Source organism: Pogoniulus pusillus, chromosome 18 (assembly GCF_015220805.1).
Source record: "Pogoniulus pusillus isolate bPogPus1 chromosome 18, bPogPus1.pri, whole genome shotgun sequence".
Classification (NCBI taxonomy): Eukaryota; Metazoa; Chordata; class Aves; order Piciformes; family Lybiidae; genus Pogoniulus; species Pogoniulus pusillus.
In genome coordinates, this window is record NC_087281.1 from 11655454 (window position 1) to 11672169 (window position 16716).

The following is a 16716-nucleotide window of genomic DNA, read 5'->3' on the forward strand; positions in this document are numbered from 1 at the left end:
TTAGCAGTCTTGGCTTGATTTCTGCTTGATGAACCGCAGCGATAAGTAGTATAACAGCAGGAAGCTGCCCGCAATGCCGGTGAGAATGAGATAGCTCACGTAGAGAGGGTGGGAGTCCAAGTCCAGAGACTGAGTGACCTGTAGTCATGAATAACAGAGAATTCACAAGATCACAGCCTCACAGGAGGTCAGGGGGTGGAAGTGACTCAAAGAGATCATGCAATCTAGCTTAGGTCACAGAGAAACACATCCAGACAGGCCTTGAAAGTCTCCAGAGAAGGAGACTCCACAATCTCTCTGGGGAGCCTGTGCCAGTGCTCTGGGACCCTTACAGTAAAGAAGTCACCCCTTGTGTTGAGCTGGAACCTCCTGTGCTGCAGCTTGCACCCATTGCTCCTTGTCCTATCCCAGGGAGCAGTGAGCAGAGCCTGGCCCCCCGACCCCCCGCCCTCAGATAGTTATAGACATTTATTAAATCCTCTCAGTCTTCTCCAGACTAAACAGCCCCAAGTCCCTCAGCCTCTCCTCATCAGGCAGTGTTCGGGCCCCCTAATCATCCTCATAGCCCTCCATTGGACCCTCTCTAGCAGGTCTCTGTCCTTCTTAAACTGGAGAGCCCAAAATTCCCCGTTAGGAATGGGCACACAATTTTCATGCTGGGGCTGAGATGCATGTTTCTCATGTGAGCTTCCCTGGCCCCTGCCACCTTTCCTCTTGGCTTCCAGCTGGGTGTGACTTTTAGAGTGGTTTGGTAGCTAGTTACAGCCATACTGTGCCTAGTGCCTGTGGTAGTTCAGACAGTGCAGCTGAGCTGCTGAACAAGGTCAGCAAGCATGTGGTTGGGGCTGCAGGAGAATAGCTGCCCTTTACTCTTTCATTCCGCTAACAAGAAAGGTATAAAGAGGAGTGCCTGGTGTAGGGACAACTGTGAGGGACAAACTGTAAACCATATTAACTATAGCATGACTTTATGCATTGGTTTAGCACTCACCAAACAGAAGCCTACTTAAATACAGCGGGTTTATAAACAGCAATCTAAGTGGTTATCAACTGTTTGCAGCTAACTTTTCCTAGTGACTTACAAGTTTCCCGGGTATTTGAAGCGTGGTATTCCCCACAGTTATTTCATATATGGTGTCACTGAACTGAACTTGCATCATGCTTTGAAAGTTCCATCTTAGAAAAGAGATTTTAGAAAACCAAAATGGAACTGGAAGAAAAAAAAATGGCAGAGAGAAGTAGTTCAGTACACATGCAGAGAACTCCAGACCTCAACAACTACTGTGCTCCCGCCAAGTACAGCAGGTTTGTCTGACCTCTTGGCAGCTATACATCCTAAAAAACACACACCAGCTGCTACTGGATGAAATGGTAAATTTACTTGATATCATTAGGTGGACGTGGAGAATTATGAGAGACCCTAATATCCATATCTGTCAAGTTCCCACTTGTCAATTAAGTCTTACTGGAGCTCAGTCTTTATCTACTGAATATTATTTCTTTTTACTGAAAATAAAATAGCAACCACATAAGAACTGATCATTTCACTAGTGCTTTTTTTGACAAAACTTCTTGTAATCTCAATCTCAAATGAAGAAACTGATGTAAAATGAACAGGCTGACTTCACCCAAGAAGACTCTTGCAAAGCTGAGTTTTCCAATGCGAGATATGCTCAGCCTCACAACACCCAGGCACTAATGGCAACCATTGATGTTGCAGTTCAGAGGGAAGGTGGGAGCAGTCTTACCTGTCCAGAGATTTTCCAGGCTAATCACAAAGCCACCGCTCAGGTAGAATGATGTGAAAAGGACATTGCCAAAGAAGGCTGAGAGCTGTAATGTTGGCAGCAGTGCTGCTGCCCAAAGTGCCATGGCACGGGCAGTGTACACAGCCAGCCACACCGAGACGAAGTTCAGCAGGAAATGTACCGGTTCAGGAACGAGGTTTGCCAGCCAGTAGATGGGTATTCCATAAATGATAACAAAAGCACAGTGCTCTGGGAGCTCCCCCAGAATCTATTCAGGAGGGAGAGAAAGGGAGGGGGAAGTGGAATGATGGTTAGAAAAGCACTTGGCATACACCTGGATGTATCTTGGGAGCATTCATAAAACCTATCAAAAGTACTCCCTCAGAACGCAATCATGTCCCTGTTAGGTGTTGTCAGTGACACGCAGAAACAATCCACAACAGACTTTGAAATCCTTGCTAGTTTTCCCTCTAGCTGTGACAATTCCTATGACTAGGTTTTAAGTTAAGAGGACTCTTTTAATAGATTGGATATCTTGTTTTGCTACAGTTTTGGCAGGGTCTAAGAATTTAAGAAGCTTTTCTTGAGAACTGTGTGCTTGTTAATGATATAATTACTCAATCATGGCATTGTATGTTTTGTCCAAACTTAATTGAGTCTAGTGTGAGATCAAATTTGAGACAAATTTGGCCGTTGGCCACTTCCCTACCCTATCTCAGAGTGGGTCCACTTAGTAACTACTCCTTGTAAAACAAAAACATGCAAAGGATTTTCTGAATTAGCTAAAGATGTGTATGCAGAGTATTGTGATTATTTCTCCAAAGAAGGTTGCTACCATCCTCTAATACTAAGGTTGTAAAATACTGCATTGATTTTTCTGTGAGTAAAGTGCAATCTTTGTGACACAATGCAAAGAATATTTTTTTCCTCTGGCAATCACTAATAAGCATTTAAAATCTTATGCAGAAATGGAAACCTAAATTACAGATGCCATGGCAGACAGAACTCATCTATCAGTGACAACATCACAAAGAAAGGATTGTTCTAAAACCTTGTGAAAAAGATAATGTGATTTTTTTAAAGTCCTGAATCAATTTCCAGAAACTCTGTCTCTGACCAGCACAAGCCCAAACAACTACTGAAAACACCACAGTTAGCGTTTTGTAATTTCCATTTCACATTTGCTTTAGTGTTAAATATTAATGCTTTGCTTTACAGCTCAAGACACATAATCAAACCCTCCAAGATCTTCGGCATGTGGAATAGGCAGGTCTAAACCTTCGAATTTTGAGTTTGAGATTTCTCAAATTTTGAACAAACGACCCAGTGACCTTTCTGAAGTGGGATCTCAACCATGACTTACAGCAACAGATCTAAAGTAGTTTGCAGTTTAATCCATCAATGGCAAGGCAGCAAGATGGGTAGCCTTAGCAGGCAGACACAAAAGAACAAAGTCTGATATGAATGTGATAATTTATACATCAAGGCTTTGGTTTGTTTGTGGGTTTTAGTGTTAAAGCCAGCTGTTTGCATTTTCTGGCACCAAATCCAATTACCTTAGCAAAGAAATATGGGCTTACTGAGTACATTCCATCTTCCAAGTCATGATAAAGCATAGCTCTTTCCGAATGACCTGCAAGGTGCAACAAACTGTTTAGTTTCATCCTAGGATTGCATTAATAAGTAGGCTTTTAAAAACTCACTTAGGGGGGGTTCTGATTTTGGTTGTTTATAACATTTGTAAGAAAACTGTCACTTACATTTGGCAATAACATCCAAGATCACTGTGAATGGGATTAGTGCACCTAGCATGTACAACAGTGCTGTCGTGTCACGAATAGAGAGTCCATTTTTCTCATGGCCATAGTACAAAAATCCAATTAATAATGACATGAGAAGGGCCTCAAATCCGTGGATTAATAACATTGGAAGATCTCTGAAGTCATTTGAGACTTGACGACTGGGAAAACAGCAACATTGATGATAAGATATGGTCCTTACTAATGCCAGTTATATTCAGATGCATTGCCCTAAACACTGCTAAAATCCATTAGTGTACCTGCAGCATGCACTGACAACATCTGATACCGGTAGCAATATTCTACTTATACTGTACCAGCTGATCACGTTTTCTTTGAATACACAAGCATAAAATCCACCTACAATGCTCGTCTATGCTGGCTGTAATCAGTGAAACCTCCTAGCTTCCAGTCTGAGGCAGAGGTGTATGGCTGGCAGTGTCTGAGCCTACCACACAACTGCCTGGGCTTTCAGAGGGTTGAGACACCATGCTTTGAGAAGGGTATCAGGGTGGCAGCAACCAGTAACGGGACCATGTTCCTGACCCTGGAGTCTCCTGCTATACCTTAAAGCCACAGGCTCCCAGCGATGTAAGTGAGAGTGAACTGTGCCTGGGAGGAGCCCTGGGATAGAATGATGAGGCTGTATGTCTGGCTGAGATTGAGGCTTGGGGTTGGGCTGAGCCTAGAAAACAACACTTTCGCTCTGCAGCTTGCTCAGGCTTAATGCTTGCTCTGCACTACTAGCAGTTATCATTTTTTCACTCATTTCTCATTTTGTGCTTCTATCTTATGCTTCAAAACATACATGGGCATGATACATATATATGGCCGTTTATACTGGCAATAAGGTTACCTTAATAATATAGTGAACTGCTTTAAGACTCCTGGTAACTGATCACTTGATTGTTGAGGCATGTTGATAGCCTCTTCTGAATTTAAATGGGACCTGCCAAAAACAAAAGGAAAGAAATTAGCATCAGCTGTGTCTGTTGTTTCAGATCTACTGTGCAGTGCACTTCCTTACCTTTGCTTGCTGAATGTGGTTGCAGCATTGTCTCCTTCAGTATCCTTCCACAAGAAATCATCAAAACCTTTTACTTTTTCTAGGAATAACTTGGCAAGAGTATTTGCTCTTTTTTTGCTTTCCATCTCCTTTTCTGCAGTCTGCTTATCAATACTGGTCAAATCAACTGAAAGACATAATGCAGCATGAGCCTATGTGCTACCGATGTGATAACTTTATGATGTGTTTAGAATCAAACATTCTGTTGTGAACAGACAGCACAACCTTTGTGCATGCATCCAACTACAATGGTTAAAGCTGTATTGCTTAAGAACGGATTATTAGTGGATTTTCTCTTGGGAGATGTTTCTTACCTGGTCATTCAACAAGTCACTGAGAGATCTGGTAACTATCCATTATAGTATTGTGAACTATTTTGGTATTGTGAACTAATTTGTATTGGTACTGTGAACTAATTTGGATTGGTCTAAATTTAATAGTGGCTTGATAGCAGTGCTGAAAACAAACAGTTTGTGTCCCATTGCTGACATGTAGGCATTGAAAAATCTTAAATCACATGTTGTTTTTTTCTCCATCTGCAAAGTGATAGTTAGTTTCTTTCATTTTTTTTGTTTGGTTCATTGTTGCTGTTATTTAATCTTACAGAGGTGCCATTAACTGATACTGAGAAAGCCTAAGAGCAGCACTATCTAAGGACAATATAGTAGTGGCCACAATAGTTGACTTAGCATTATTTTGACACTTAAAAACCCTACTTTTTTAAAAAATCTGAACTTACAGTAGTGTTTTCCAGTGTTAACCTTCAGTGTAGACTGACAGTAACTGGCATTTTGCAGGTGCTTTTTGAGAGAACTATTACTGTGCATTTCATAACTCCTTTGAGGACTCACTTTGAGGAGAGAATAATAAAAAACTACCCACTCAGAATATTTTATTTCATTACAGTATAACTGCACTATCACTTTCTCAAATTTTTTTCCAATTTAAGGTTTTTCTTAATGTAATCTCTGTCCTGTAGCATAAAATTCTTCTCAAACATGTTTATTGAAATGCTTTCATGAGATGTCCAACATGGCATAAATGTTGAAGATGAATGTCATCATCTGGGGTTTTGTCATTTCTTCTTTTAGAGGTTCTGTGATTTACAAGATACCAACGACCCTGCACAAGATTTACAGTATGCTGAGTATGAAGTTGATGTCATGAGAGCTCAGAAAAAACAGGTGTGTAATAGTTCTCCAACTGCTTTTCACGGTTGGGCAGTTCAGAATTATTTGTGCAATGTAATTGTAATCTCTTCTTGCCTTTAAGTAACTTCAACTTTAGTTTTCAGCTTAATTATTAGTTAGCACTTTTTTCCCCATGGGCAGATCTCAAAGGTTTTGGCTCTCTAGTTTCCTTAGAAATAAATAATGTAGATTTTTTTCCCTTCAACTCTCTTCCAGAAATATTTCCCTAAGATAGCACTGAAGCAGAGCTGTGCAGCTTTATTAGCAGCAGTTTCTCACTTTCCGCGCCTGTGCGCTCATTCGGGCGCTGACTGACAGAAAGTCGAGGAAGCAAGGTCAGGATTTCAGGTGGGGGCCATTTGCTTGTAAAACTTCTGTCTTCCTCCTTTGAAGGACAGAAGTACTGAGATGATCACAGGATCACAGGATGTTAGGAGTTGGAAGGGACCTCTGGAGGTCATCAAGTCCAAGCCCCCTGCCACAGAAGGACCACACAATGTAGCTCAGTTCTCAGAGGAACACATCCAGACAGGCCTTGAAAGTCTTCAGAGAAGGAGGCTCCACAACCTCTCTGGGGAGCCTGTGCCAGTGCTCTATGACTCTTACAGCAAAGATGTTCTTCCTCGTGTTGAGGTGGAACTTCCCATGCTGTAGTTTTTACCCATTGCCCTTTGTCCTGTCACAGGATGCAACTGAGAAGAGCCTGTCCCCTCTCTCTTGGCACTCTGCCCTCAGATATTTATAAACATTGATTAGATCCCCTCTAAGTCTTCTCTTCACCAGGTTGAAAAGCCTCAGGTCCCTCAGCCTTTCCTAGTAAAGCAATGCCTCTTAAGCCCCTTAATCATCTTTGCAGCCCTCCATTGGACTCGTTCAAGTAGATACCCATCCCTCCTGAACTGGGGAGCCCAAAACTGAACACAGAATTCCAGGTGAGGTCTCACCAGGGCTGAGTAGAGGGGGAGGAGAACCTCCCTTGATCTGCTGGACACACTCTTCTTAATGCACCCCAGGATCCCATTGGCCCTCTTGGCCACCAGGGCACATTGCTGTCCCATGGATAGCTTGTTGTCCACCGAGATGCCAGGTCCTTCTCCACAGGTCTGCTCTACAGAAGATCCCCTCCCAACCTGTACTGGCACAGTTTATTGTTCCTAGGTCCAGGACTCTGCATTTATCTTTGTTGAACCTCATTAGGTTCCTCTGCCCAGTTCTCCCTTTCTTGTATCTCACTGGCTCCACGTAGTGGAGGTTTGTAACCACAGGTTGTAGCTACAAGTTTCCCCAAGACTGCCTCTGACTCTCCATTCCCATATGGGGGTGCTGCAAGCCTCCCTGAAGTCTGCCTTTGCCTGAGGACTGCTCTGAAACACAGTGGAAACAAAGGTCTTTTTGCAGCGCTTGACACAGAGGTTAAGTTCTGTTTATATCTGCACAGCTGATACCGGCTGCCCCAGAAACACAGCCAAAGAGGTTATGCCAGAGGATGGAGACTGCTCTCTGTACAAGGTTTCCTAGCCAACTTGAGTGCAAAGACCTCAGGGCTGGAACTGAACCAACCTCTGTGGTGACTACTGCCATTAGATTAAAAGGGCCAGATTCCCTATGCACGTTGCAAAAACACTTCAGAGGAATGGATTTGGAGCCACACAGTTAGCTTTCTTTGAGGAGAGAAATAAAAAGATCTCTGGTCTGGATTTGGATTTCCTCCTCTCCAGTGTGCTCTGTTGAGCAGCACTTCTGCTTCCTGTTTACTATTCCAAGTACCAGCCTGGAAAACTAGCTTTCTACATTTCATGATTCAGAGAACTGGCTACAGAAACCCAGTTTATCCATGTCTTTTCAAGTGAGGACAGAAGTTTCAACCAGCTAAAACATGGGAAAGTATGCAAAACATGTGGAAGAGTTGGAAGAGGGATTATTTAAAAGCCATTTTCCTTGTGCCTTTTGTTTTTCTTACATTTCCTGTACTGACAAATAAGGATCTTATTAAAAACTGAACTTGTTGATTTGAGTCAGTTATAAGGCATTCTTAAGACAGTTATAGACAACAAAAGTCAGTATTAGCTAATACACTTACAAAAGTAAGTGATTTCCAAGATTTGGGGTTTTTTTGAGGGGGGTTGTTTTGTTTTAATGACAGTGTTTGATACTAACCATAGAAATCTGCAGGATTGCTGTACCTTGGGCAGGGATAGCCTAGTTCTGTGAAATACTGGACCATGTCTCTTGCTGTTCCAGAATAGACAGTGACTCCAGAAGTCATCAGAAGAACTAAATCAAAGAGTTGAAAGATATCTGACCGGGGCTGATGAAGTGAAAGGAGAACTAATCTGTTTCCTCTGGCCAGTCTGGATAGTGTTATGACAAGGTTATGCGCAGTAAAACTGTCCAGTCCAGATGTAGGCTCATCAAGTATGAGTATTCCTGCCAAAGACAACAACACATTTAACTGTGACTGGGAAAATACGCTCCGAGTGACACGGTGCTGGTGCATGACATCTCACTGATGTGTTCCTTCTTTTTCTGAAGTGCAAAGTATATTCCATACCCACAGCACCTAAGAGTGAACAGCTATTTTCTTCCACTGTCTTCCTGAAAATTATGATAGAGAGTCATTATTTTAAATCTCCTCTTACTCAAACTGGAAAGAAGACTTTTAAATGTTATTTCTTTTTCATTGGACTGCAGACTTTGGTTCCTTATTAAATTTACATCATTTTCTGCAGACTTTGCACTGCCTTTAGAAACATCAGGTATTTGAATATTAATGAATGCAATAGTACCATTTTTGTGTCCTGTCTACTGAAATATTTTGAGCTAAATGCCCTTGCACTATTCATGTGTGCTCACAGAGTATTTTTAGGTATCTCTTCCCCCTCCCAACCACTCTATTTTGCACCTATTTGCACATATATATGAATAGATATGCATGATTGTATTTTTAATTTGGTTTACAATTGGTTATGACAAACTTGAAAGTGGTTTATTACTTATTTTACTTATGTTACTTATATATAGTGGTTTATTACTATGTTTGTGTTACTATAGAACTGAATGTTCTCAACCAGTTCAAGGCAATGTCTGTACACAGACATGGGTTTTGTGTTGAGGGGTATAGCACTTGAAATGTTAAGAAAGTTTTGCTTATTTTCCCTAGAACAAATTCTTTTCTTACTTCAGTACCAACATATCTTTTCCTGAGCATCACTTCTTACAAAAACCAAAACAAAAAAACCCAACCAACCAACCAAAAGAACCCCACCAACTTATATTTTCCTGTAATTAACAAATGTATAACTTTATACAAGCAAAATATTTTCTCAGGTCCATTTCCCAGAGGGAGAGCTCATGGGAAATCCTGCTCAACAAGAGGCTCAGCCAAGGTCAGTAATGCTTTTGATATATATGAGAGCAGATAGGGGAATTCAATCCTGCAAAATCAGCTGCAGATTTAGCCTCATATTTTGCTTCTACTGAAAATGGTGGGAATTTCTGGTTCACCTGTGGCTTGAGCCAGCCACATCAGTGAGCTGCAGAAGACCATAATGATCAACTGTGCATCCAGGAATATGATCTTTCCTGTTAACATTGCACATGTAAATGGGCTAGGCTGGAGGAGAAGAAAACGATCTTGATGTTTGTGGCCGTTTGAGCTGATCCTCTAGCTCAGACATAGGGGAGAGTTGAACATTCCAGGGATAGGCCACATAGATGGCAACAATAGATAAATTAATAGAATTTCATTGGAGCATCAAGAACTTAATGTCTAGAAGCACAGTTTGTTCTCCCACTTCTCCCGCTGGCTTCGGCTGCTTCAGCTTCGCCTATCTTCCCCGGCTGCTGTTTTGGCTACTGCTGCTTTGCTGCTTCGCCGCTGCTTGACCCCTCCCCTATCTCCCTTAAGGTTATTGTATTGTGGTTTTTTTCCCTTCTTCCTTCTCTAGTTATTATCGCTCTTTACATTGTTATGCTATAAGAAAATACAATTTCATCTTTCCCTGACTTTCAAAACAGAAGGGTTTTGTGTTGTGCTGAGTCCACTTCTCCCCGGGGGGAACCTCCCCCAACCCGGGACAATGTTACAGTAGAAGAGCACCTTCCAAAGTAACCTGTGGCATGTGGTCAGATAATAAACAAAACTGGTGCTGGTACGCACAAACAGCACCCCAGCTGCGGCGGTGACTTCAGGCAACTTTCAGTAGCCCTATGGTATGGCAGTTTTAGAGAGCAGCAGATGAAAGCTTTTGGAGGGATTCACCTCCCTCTGCCACTTTTCCACTGGCAAAGGTGCCAGAAGCTAGCGTGGGTTGGCTGCTGAAATAGTCAATGTATAGAATGATTATTGCAATAACCACAGTGTGATCTGTGATTAGCACTGGTTTCAGTTTAAGCACATGGACCAGCACCTAGTCACTGTGTCCAAGATCGCTACGGATACGTGACCTCTGGCAGAAGGTGGTGCAAGACCTGTTAAGTGCCCCGAGTATGAAATCGTCAAGCTGCCCCAGGGCAACCTGTGCGTATGACTCTTTCCTGAAAGCTGCTGCCTTCAATTACTGCCCCATTTCCCACAGTGGCCTGCAGCGGGCACAAGGAAGGTGTTAGTTTTGCTCACCCGGGTTCCAGAGCAGCTGCACGCCAATGCTCACTCTCCGCCGCTCACCTCCCGAAACGCCACGGAGGTACTCGTTGCCCACCCTCGTGTTTGCGCATTGTCGCAAGCGTAGCTCTGCTATGACTTCTTCTACCTTGGGGGATCCAAAGGGTAACAGAGATAAAGCAAGAGTTTATCTGCACAGAGATAAATCTGGAAATATCATTAATGTGGTTAAAATGGATCTGGATATTTCAGTGCTATCTGATCAAGTGACACTTGAAAATAAATCCTGGTTTTAGAGATAGCATTAAAACATTAAGACTCAGCAATCAGCAGTTTAGTTCTTTCAGCCTCTCTAAAGCTTTCTCTAGCTCATTTTTTGGTGAGCTTTGGAACAGTTACTGCTTTCTATCTTGAAAGAAGAAAACTGTTTGTAATTCGTAGTATACATTTAAAAATGGCAGATTAGCTGTTCTGGCTCCAAATACGCAGGAGCTCTTGGGTCGTTCCTGTCAGACACCATTTGGGGCAACTTTATTTTTTCCCCCAACAGCTTAATTACCCTTTTTTCCCTTTGTGAGTCTGAGAAGAACTTTGGGAGACGCAGTTTGGCAATGAACAAGAGTGTTTCTCGGACAGTCAGGTGGGGGAGCAGTCGGTCATCCTGCCGCACATGAGCTATGCATTTCCTAACCAGCTGGGGAGTGCTGGGTTGGTTATTGATCAGGATTTGACCAGACTTGATTTTGCCTCCGTGATCGCGGCAGGTTATCACATCGAGCAGGGATGTCTTCCCACCAGCTAGAAAAAGCAAAATTGAAAATTAAATTAGTTTCCAAGAGATCTTTCTCAAAGGTGATCTAGTCACAGACAGAGGATAGAAGATTTTGTTCCATCATGTGTCTTCCTCAGCTTGGCTTTTCCAAAGTCACAGAGATAGAATGGTCTTGAAAGAAACCACAGGCTACAAGCTCAGGCTCAGGAGATCTTTCTGCTCTGGAATGGAATACATAGCTTTACCCTTTGTCATTTCTTAGCAGAACAGGGTAGCTGAGCATCGAGGATATCTCCATGAACTAAAGGAGCAAGATCACTTTGCCCTCCTCTTACCTGTCTGTCTTGTTTGAAACAGTGGTGGCCTGTGCTGACTTCAGGGCTGGGACCTAGCTCCTTGGCAAGAGCTTGCTTTAGGGATGGAACTCTGATTTTGGACAGCTGAGTGACTAAGGTGCTGAATGATTATACAGACAATAAGAATCTAATAATGATTGAAACAAAAAATATTATTACTTAAGACAAAAAAATCATTTAAATAATTAAGAAAAGCTGGCTCATACTCTGAAGTAAAAAGAAACAAACAAAACAATGGAACACCTGATTTGGATTTAAATAGCAAATGATTTTTTCCTTTTTGTTGTACAATACTGTATATAAACACACATAGCTCTCTAATTATGATCAGACATCACTTACTTCTCAGCTCCCTGTTGAAAGATTATCTCCACACTTGCTTCTTAATATATACATGTTAAAAAAACCCTTCATCCATCTGTAAATCACATATTGCTCTATTGAGGAGTGACACATTGATTGCCACTGACAATGTGAAACCCATCAGCAGTTTAATCCATCTTACTAAGGCATCTGATAAAATAAATGATAAACAGACTTTAAAAATAGTTTGACTAGTTTGCTGAAAGGATTTTGTGCTCAGTGTTTGTTACCTTATGAAGGTGCTGTGTCTGTAACTCCATATATTACCTCATCACAGCTTTTGCTTTTATTATCAGAAGGCTCTCTAAGGTACAACTTCAATTACATTAAGAATATGTGCTAGGAAAAAAAATCACATGGCAACGGGGAAGAAATACCTCTTTTACAGAAATAAAGATGAAACTTCTTTGGCAAATATGCTTTGCCTTTGAGAGAGAGCATCCTTACTGAATCATTGAGCTAAGCTAATGGAAGAGTCTAGTGGAAACACAGCATGGGGGGGTTTGCCTCCAGAGTATGGGTACCTTTTTTACTTCAATTTAACAGGTCATATGCCTGCTGTTTATTCCCTTACTTGAGCTCACACTCAACTAACCACACTGGATAAAGGCCACTTCTCCTTCATTAGTCAGCCTCATCCTGGAGAAGATTAAACCAATCACACCAGAAACTGAAAATGGAAAAAAAAATGTAAAAAGAGAGGTGTTTCAAAGCCAAACAGCAAATGAGCTGTCTTTTCTATTCTGTCTCTCTTAGTTAATCCAAATGCAATCTTTTATCCTGTTAAAATTGTGTCAATCTGAAGGGCATTCCTACTTCTGGCTATGCAAGTTGCCACTGATCTTTTCTATAGGATTTGCTCTCATTTGCATGCTATGTACCTGGGTAAGGTCTGCAATTGGCCTATTTTGAAACTGAGCTGTGAAGCTCAGTCTAGCAGAGCTGTGAATGCAGACTACAGACCCCACTATGCCTCAGGAAACAGACAGTAAACGACTACAAGTCGTAACACAACTTTTTTCGCCCAGTGTTACACTTTGTTTCCTCATACTGTGTCTCTTCATACATTTTAAAGAGTGTATTTAAGTGACATGTTTCCAATAGCTGTTTCTCAGCTAGATTTTGCCATCAAAAAGACTGCAGGGCACTCTTGGCTCTGTGTATTTCATCTGAGATTTGGTGAAATTATGAGATTTCATTGCTCTTACCAGTGCTTCCTATAATAGCTAGCATTTGACCACTTTGAACTTTTAAATTCAGATTCTGGATTATTGACACATGAGAATTGGGATCCAATTTCCAGCTCCATGGCATTTTCATCTGCATAAGTTTTTCATACCAGGGAATCTGGGAGTCCATGTTAACCTAACAAAGGAAGAAACAAGTCCTTTCAATTCCAATAATAAACTAGCAATGAAAATCTACAAAGTTATGATATTACAAGCAAAGAATATGTTAAAATAATAGTATCACAGTATACTGTGATACTATTATTTTAACATATTCTTTGCTCGTTTGTCAACAGAAATACATTAAATTGTTGGGATAATTGCAGTTGCTCTGGAGAGCTGAGGAAGTTACAGCTACTTTTCTGGCATTGTTGCCTCTGTTTCTGCCACTCTGCAGTTCCCTGACTCTCTCTGAAAGAGTTGAAGTAGGTTGACCACCCCACTTGTTCATGTTCTCACCAAATTTGTCATGCAGAATTATCCACAGTGACGCACGTGATTGCTGATGTCTAGGTGCAATTTGTCTCCTCCTGGGCTGGAATTGCCTTGCAGGAGGTGGGTGTCTGTTCCTGATGGCAGAAACAGACACCCATTCAGATGATGCAGGGATGGTACCCTTTACCAGATTGGAAACGGAGGTTTTAAGGTCCTCCTTCAGTTCTCTCAAGCTGTCTTTAATGTCATTCTTTATCTCTTTCATCTCTCTAGTCATAGTTTTTATGGCAGAGACTAGGGCAGAATGTGACAAGCTGTCCTCTATCTGACTCAGCTGGTCAGTGAATTCACCAACAGTGATAGACCTTCCATTATCACTCCTTGATAGAAATCTGCTAGCCAAGATGTTAGCATAGGATGAAGGAGCAAGCTTAATAAGCTGCTTCATGAGACCTGTTCCAAGAGGAATGTCATCAGGCTCAGGTGTGCCATGATCTCTATAAAGCACTCTCTTCACAGCAAACTCCTTCAGAAGCTTAATTCCCTGCTCAATGGTGTTCCACTTCTTGGCAGCCCATGGCAAATCATCTCGGGAAGGATATCTCATAGCCACAGCCAACAGAAGGCGTGTCCACAAGCTAACCTTACCAAGAGGACTTGATAGGTATTTGTCCACTCCACTCTCCTTGGTGAGTGGTCCCAGCTGCTTGGTAGACTTGTCTCCTACCTGCACAGGGCATTAGCACCAATGCTACAGCATCTCACTAGCCAGCTTAGGATTGGTTCTCCTGATTCCCTTGTGTATTCCTTTCTAACTTCCCTGACCTCCCTGAGGGGATTGTTGGAATCCTGGATGTCATCCTTTTCCTCTTCCTCTTGTTGTTCTGGTTGTCCCTGGCCTAGAACCAGAACTAAGAGCACTCTTAAACTCATTGGAACCATCCTCTTTCTTGGCAGCCAACCTCACAGCGCTCCTCTCATCAGAGTACTGGGTTCTAAGTATGTTGGCCAAATCTCAAAGACTATATGTCTCCTCTTCCTCCTCTTGTGCACCAGAGGTCCCCTCCCCTAAGTCCTCTTTTGAATCACTCTTTGTTCCAGTCCCAAGGAAGAATGGAGGCTCAGCCAGGGGGTTAGGAAGCAAACTGGATTATTCAGAGAGATGGCAGAGAGGCTAGAGAGAGAAATGCAGCTCAGAGCTCCCAAGCAGAAGTGCCTTATCTATGTTTTGATTCTTGTTCTGACACATCTTAGCAAGCCTATGAGTGAAGTAGACATCACCATTGTTCTCTCTTTCACAGCCTGTGATCTAGCCCTTCTCACCAAAACATTCTAGCTAGGCTCAAACTAGCACAACATATAAAAAAGTTCTTTCACAGCCAAGTATGGTTTCCATAGTCTGCATTTTATTCTTGCCAGCAAGGGCTCCTGACATCCCTAGTTGAACAGAAAGTCCCCCTGCCTCAGCTCTCACAGGAATTATTTGTCTCAGGACTGAGACATTTGAATGTGAATTAGTGTTAAGAATGTTTGGGTTTTTTACTCTTCTTTTTTTTGCAATGTTGACTTTTACAGTTACTCACGTGTACAAACAAGCATTGCTGGATGTGCTCCCAGCTGGAGAGAGGCATATAAATAAAACTTTTACCTGGTAGTTGAGTTCTTTGACCTCGAGAACATTTGATTTTCCGCTGTATGTGAAATACAGACTGTTATCTTCTTCGGAACAAAAAATACTGTCCTCAGTCTTGGTCTGGAAAAGTTGTTAATTACAATAGTCAAATACAATACCTAAATTGCTGTTAGAATTTGAGTTTGGAAAAGACAAAGCAGAAGAGGAAGTATATTTTATGGCTTGTAATTGTTGCTGTGGAAGTCTGAAGGGCTGAGATGAGCTATCAGTTAATCTGCATGAAATGTACCTTGTTCTAGTGAGGGCCAAACATGCTGTGCTATGCTCTTCTGTTTGCTTTCACTTTAAATGATGCTGCTTTCTAAATGGAGATCAATTTCATGCCACCATAAAGAGACTGAGCTCTATTTCTGCTTTTGAGGAAAAAAATGTACTGCTGCTGCAAAGTTAGTCTACTGGATCAAAATGGTGCAGATTAAAATTCATAAATTGTGGCACCTGAAAGTTAAGATCCACTAGAATTGTAATTGTTATTGAATTCCACAGGGACTCCTTAACTTGGAGGCTTTATGGAAGAGGTGGATGACCACAAGTACAGTCTCTTTTTCCCCTCTTAATTCCACTTGGACTCGTGAGCTATGAGTCTCTACTTGGCTTGGTTAACCTTTTGCATAGAACTGCAGTTAAGAAGTGGCTTTGGATTTAATTCTGTGTGCATGCCCGTAGTGTTTACGCTGAACAGCCATATCACTCCCAGAACCTTGTGCCTTTCCAAAAAGTCAAACTTATTTCTAGTTAAGGCAAACAGAGCTGTTGCCCACATAGCATATCCTATCTGTCCTGTGGTATCTTTGTGTGCGCATTTGCTCTCACAGCAAATGAGGGTAATTAGACTTTTCAGATGTACGGCAGAAAGCAGCACACTGGGCAGCTTGGAAGAGCCTCCTTAAAGCCCTCCAAGCTCTCTCTGCTGTCAAAGCACTCTGCACACTTGCTTACTTTGAATTTCTTTTTTTTTTTTTTGAAAGAAGTGGTCCCCACAAATATGGGGAGCCTGAAAGCATGTCCTGGGGAAGCTATTCCAGTCCATGCTCAGGGACTTCTTGCTCCACCCTCATTTGAAGATCTCTTCTCCCAGCCCCACCACCATGGCATCTCAGCATGGCTTACATGGTGCCAACTTCATCTCCAGTGTGCTCTTGTTGGGGGTAAGGGATGCTTTCAGCTCCACATTTCACAGATGAAGGAGCTAAAGTCTTGCTGCCTGAGAAAGTCCCAGACAAGAGCTGTAGCTGTGAGAGAATGAGTCTGTTGAGTTCCTTCCCGTTACGCACAGCTCTCACTCACCGGCAAGCCCTTGTGTGCTGTCCAGCTGGCACTGTCTAGTGAGACAGTTTCAGTGGCTTCCTTCATGTTGGTGGTCAAAGGTCTTGCTCCCTGTGGTAGTTTGACTATAGGCTCTTTGAAAGCTCTGGAAACCTCTCTTCTCTTGAATTTCCAGCTGAGCCCTTTCCAGCCACCT

The 16716-nt window shown here is 42.2% G+C and overlaps 1 protein-coding gene across 1 annotated transcript; it reads right to left on the minus strand.

Annotated features, from left to right (window-relative positions):
• ABCG8 (ATP binding cassette subfamily G member 8) lies at positions 1-16607 on the minus strand. Its single transcript, XM_064158190.1, has 13 exons — positions 16561-16607; positions 15210-15318; positions 13106-13262; positions 10966-11204; positions 10422-10554; positions 7961-8230; positions 4575-4740; positions 4404-4496; positions 3509-3708; positions 3305-3381; positions 1749-2016; positions 1083-1210; positions 1-138 (listed from the first exon to the last, which is right to left on the minus strand). The coding sequence occupies exons 1-13, from the start codon at positions 16605-16607 to the stop codon at positions 1-3; spliced, it is 2025 nt and encodes a 674-aa protein (XP_064014260.1).
• Positions 16608-16716: the final 109 nt, after the last annotated feature.